Below are 5,000 nucleotides of genomic sequence, written 5' to 3' on the forward strand. Positions count from 1 at the left end.
TGTGTCTCAGTGTCTCTGTACGGTGACTCTGTGTTTGTGTCTCAGTGTCTCTGTGCCGTGACTCTGTGTTTGTGTCTCAGTGTCTCTGTGTGGTGTCTCTGTGTCTCAGTGTCTCTGTGCCGTGACTCTGTGTTTGTGTCTCATTGTCTCTGTGTTTGTGTCTCAGTGTCTCTGTGCCGTGACTCTGTGTTTGTGTCTCAGTGTCTCTGTGTTTGTGTCTCAGTGTCTCTGTACGGTGACTCTGTGTTTGTGTCTCAGTGTCTCTGTACGGTGACTCTGTGTTTGTGTCTCAGTGTCTCTGTGTGGTGTCTCTGTGCCGTGACTCTGTGTTTGTGTCTCAGTGTCTCTGTGTTTGTGTCTCAGTGTCTCTGTACGGTGACTCTGTGTTTGTGTCTCAGTGTCTCTGTGCCGTGACTCTGTGTTTGTGTCTCAGTGTCTCTGTGCCGTGACTCTGTGTTTGTGTCTCAGTGTCTCTGTGCCGTGACTCTGTGTTTGTGTCTCAGTGTATCCTGGAGCAGGACGTCTTCCATCGCTCGCTGCTCGTCTGCTGTCTGGAGATCGTCATCTTCTCCTACAGACCTCCGGGAGATTTCCTAAACCTGATCACCATCTTCCAGATCCCCATGTATCACTTCTACAAGGTATCAACGCAACCAATCACTTCTATCAGACTGCCAATATGTTTAACTCAATATTTTCAGATTATTTTGTGTGAAAGTTAAGGGGTAACTTTAGTTTTTCTCAACATGGACTCTATTTACCCATGTGTTTGTGTCTAAGTAAGTGATGAAAACAGTGACATCCTTTTAGTTTAACATGGAACAGCCCCGAAATCCCCATCACCAAACCCACCAGACTCCATGTAAATAATCAGGACTTTTAGCGTGTATAGAGCCAGCATATTTCCACCAGACTCCATGTAAATAATCAGGACTTTTAGCGTCTATAGAGCCAGCATATTTCCACCAGACTCCATGTAAATAATCAGGACTTTTAGCGTGTGTAGAGCCAGCATATGTCCACATGTAAATAGGTGAATTAAGGGTTTATTTCAACCAAACCAGAGTGGTGATTGTTGGAACAGTGGAAAGATGAACCAAGACGGCTTTTGGTAGTTTGACTTAGTTTCTGTCCACTTTGAATGAAGTGTGTTTTACCATGATAAAAGTCCTGATTATTTAGGAGTCTGGTGTAGTTTGGTGATGGTGATTTCGGGGCTGTTTCATGTTAAACTAAAAGGATCTTACTCTTTAACTAAAAGGTCTATCTCTGTAGGGATCCATCCCATAATGTTGTCAGACTCTTAATAATAATAATTATTAATAATAATAATCTGAGTCTGTCAGCAGCAACAACAGAACTTTTGTAATGTAATTTTACAGAATGAAAACATTTGAATGAGAGATAACGGCTACGAGTGAAGCTCAGTGAAAGGTGTTGGTGTGCAGGTGATCGAGGTGTTGGTGCGCTCCGAGCAGGGTCTGTTTCGGGAGGTGGTGAAGCACCTGAACCGGGTGGAGGAGCAGGTTCTGGAGAGCCGGGCCTGGACTAGCGACTCCCCGCTGTGGGAGAGCCTCCGGGCGGCCAGAGACCCCGTCCCCGCCTGCAACCAGGTCCACAAAACTCTTAACGTTAAATATTAAGATACATCATCACTGCATCCTCACAGTTTGGATTTAAAAACAAGTATCTCCTGCTGAGGTTCTGGAGCGCTTTGTTGACGTTTGTGACGGCTTGGATTGGAGTTGAAGTGTGTGTGTGTGTGTGTGTGTGTGTGTGTGTGTGTGTGTGTGTGTGTGTGTGTGTGTGTGTGTGTGTGTGTGTGTGTGTGTCGGTGTGTGTGTGTCGGTGTGTGTCTGTGTGTGTGTCTGCGTGTGTCTGTGTGTGTGTCTGCGTGTGTGTGTGTGTGTGTGTGTGTGTGTGTGTGTGTGTCTGTGTGTGTCTGGATGTTTCAGGTGATGCCTCCTCAGTACCTGGAACACAACGATGACAGCAGCGTTCCTCTCACTCCCGTCAGCCACGGACCGGACCTGCACACAGGCAGCACCGCCAAAGGTAGGGGTGTGTGTGTCTCTGTCTGTCTGTCTGTCTGTCTGTCTGTCTGTCTGTCTGTCTGTGTGTGTGTGTCTGTTTGTGTGTGTGTGTGTGTGTGTGTGTGTGTGTGTGTGTGTGTGTCTGTCTGTGTGTCTGTCTGTCTGTCTGTCTGTCTGTTTGTTTGTGTGTGTGTCTGTCTGTCTTTGTGTGTGTGTGTGTGTCTGTCTGTGTGTGTGTCTGTCTGTGTGTGTGTGTCTGTCTGTCTGTCTGTCTGTCTGTCTGTGTGTCTGTGTGTGTGTGTGTGTCTGTCTGTCTGTCTGTCTGTCTGTCTGTCTGTGTGTGTCTGTCTTTCTGTCTGTCTGTGTGTGTGTCTGTCTGTCTGTCTGTGTGTGTCTGTCTGTCTGTCTGTGTGTGTGTGTGTGTCTGTCTGTCTGTGTGTCTATGTGTGTGTGTGTGTGTGTGTCTGTCTGTCTGTCTGTCTGTCTGTGTGTGTGTGTGTGTCTGTCTGTCTGTCTGTCTGTCTGTCTGTCTGTCTGTCTGTCTGTCTGTCTGTCTGTTCTTCGACCTGATGCTGGTTTAATATTTTACCCCGCAGGTGTCTCCCCCTCCCCCACCACCCTGCTGGACCGCTACAGTTCTCCCCTCGCCGGCTCTCCTCCCTCCGGCCCGCACCGCCGCCGCCTGTTCGCCGACCCGGTGGACGCCGAGCCTCGAGGCACCGCGCCGGCCTCCATTACCAAGACGACCACGGCCAGCCTGGTCACCACCATCCCAGCCGGGCAGACGGTGCTCACCGTCACCGCCAACAACGGGCAGACGGTCTCCATCCCGGTGCAGGGTGAGGAAGCGTTACATGAAGAGGGAGGAGGAGGAAGGGAAACTGGAAGTTTGTTCAGCTGGTTTATTGTTTGTTTGAGGGTTAAAACTATTATCTGTTCATTAAAATAAGTCATATGAACACACTGATATTAAAACTGTAAAAACTTAAAAAGTAAAACACACACAGTTGTCTTTAACATGGCAGAGCCACGGTCCAAGTAGCTTTTAGCCTAATAGGTAATACAAACGGAGTGTGAGAGAGAAATACAAGGTGCATCGGAGAGGGATAAGTAGTTCAAAAGTTGCAAAGAAACTCCTGCACACCGTCTAAAGGAGTATGCACACGGCTCCAACAAATACCAACAAACTCCAACATTATAAAGTTGGCAGCTGTTGGTCTTTATAATGTTCATAAAACCAACTGCCAGTCCACACTGCTCAGACAGTAACAGACAAGACTGACTTTAGTCACCTAGTCCTACCTTTTGGTTTAATATAACATGATGAAGTGGAGACCTTGTTGAATGTGGGAAGAGTAGTTCTGGTCTACCTGGCCTGTAGAGCTGCTAGCCGTGTACAGGAGAGACGGCAATCAAGACGAGCCAGGAGGAGACTGTGGTGTAAACTTTGGATATTGTGACATGCAAAACAGGGTGTCTATCCTAACTTGTGGCAAGAACTTCGCTCAGAAGATACTCCAGCTTTTGCGAATTTTGGCCATTTTGCTCCTCAAGCTTTTGAGGAATTACTCACTATGGTTACTCCACTAATTGCCAGAAAAAAACACCCCTTTTAGAGACAGCATTTCAAGCTGTTAGAATGTTGTCGTTTGTTGGAAAATGGGCGACATTGGTCTGACATTCAACAACTCCACCAGACCAGACTGGACATGTCCAACTCTACCAACTCCACCAGACCAGACTGGACATGTCAAACTCTACCAACTCCACCAGACCAGACTGGACATGTCCAACTCTACCAACTCCATCCAACAAACGGCAACAAACACAGATGGCCGGCCTACACTGTTCCAACTGTTGGAGTTTGTTGGAGTTTGTTGTAGCAAGCTCCTTAACTTTTTTTAATAGGCAACATTTCAGTACTAGAGCTTCATCAGGCAAAACGAATGAAAGGAGTTTCTTTGCAACTTTTTTTGAAAATGAATATAGATACAACAAATTTTTAGCAAATATAAATCAGCCTATTTGTGAAAAAAACCAAACATTGATGATAGGCTTACTGGCCTTACGCCTCAAAACACACCCACAAGTCTGATCCAAAGCACTTTTCAAAAGCTATGTTACTAAAACTAGCACACACACACTCTAAAAACTATCAAACTAAAATGTATCCTGTAACACTATAATAACTTATGATGGTACCAAACGCTGACCTCTGACCTCTGCAGGGATAGCCAATGAGAGCGGAGGCATCACCTTCATCCCGGTGCAGGTGAGCGTGAGTGGACAGGGGGGCGGAGCCACGCTGCAGCCGCTGTCAGCTCAGACTCTCACCGTCCAATCAGCCGTCACCAAACCGGCCGCGGTCAAACCGGCCGGCAGTCCGCTGAGGAAAGGCTCGCTGTCGCTCTTCTTCAGGAAGGTAAGGACCTCTTTACAGTCGCCGCACCAGGCCTGTACCTGAACGGCGAGTATACCGCACGTTTAACGCTCCGTCTCGTCCTTCTGTATCCTGATGGCTTCACTTATTAATACAGCCAACGCTTATTTTCTTAGACCATTAATCTGGCCATTATTTAGGCGTTAATTTTAACTTTTTCTGCCTTTTTGATGCCTTTTTTTCGTCTTTATTGCCATTTTTTTTTAAAACGTTTGCTTAGCTTGTTTTTCTCATTTGTTTTGGTGCGGTCCTTTACCTTTTGACATTTTGTTTCCTTTCTTTCTCCCTTTTAGAAATATATTGAAAAATCACAAACACAGACAGGTTTCATCCTCAAATCTTAATCTGGAACATGAAAAATGTTTTATGACAGACAAAAGAGAACAACCTCAGATTCCATGTAGGAAGGTGTAATTTGAGTGTGTTTAGTGACCATTTATTTAGATCCAGATGTGATAACATCTGTCCCTGTGTCAGGTGATAACGTCTGTCTCTGTGTCAGGTGATAACGTCTGTCTCTGTGTCAG

At 46.3% G+C, this 5,000-nt stretch overlaps 1 protein-coding gene across 5 annotated transcripts in view; it reads left to right on the plus strand.

The window, feature by feature from the left end:
- Positions 1-5,000, plus strand: part of rbl2 (retinoblastoma-like 2 (p130)) — a 28,695-nt gene that overhangs the window by 17,158 nt on the left and 6,537 nt on the right. For all 5 annotated transcript variants that reach the window (XM_036003477.1, XM_036003476.1, XM_036003475.1 and 2 more), the window contains 5 exons: positions 504-641; positions 1,449-1,613; positions 1,956-2,055; positions 2,630-2,872; positions 4,262-4,455. In XM_036003477.1, the coding sequence (XP_035859370.1) occupies positions 504-641; positions 1,449-1,613; positions 1,956-2,055; positions 2,630-2,872; positions 4,262-4,455 (840 nt within the window). The remainder of the gene's footprint in view (positions 1-503; positions 642-1,448; positions 1,614-1,955; positions 2,056-2,629; positions 2,873-4,261; positions 4,456-5,000) is intronic.

Source organism: Sander lucioperca, chromosome 7 (assembly GCF_008315115.2).
Source record: "Sander lucioperca isolate FBNREF2018 chromosome 7, SLUC_FBN_1.2, whole genome shotgun sequence".
NCBI classification, from domain to species: Eukaryota; Metazoa; Chordata; class Actinopteri; order Perciformes; family Percidae; genus Sander; species Sander lucioperca.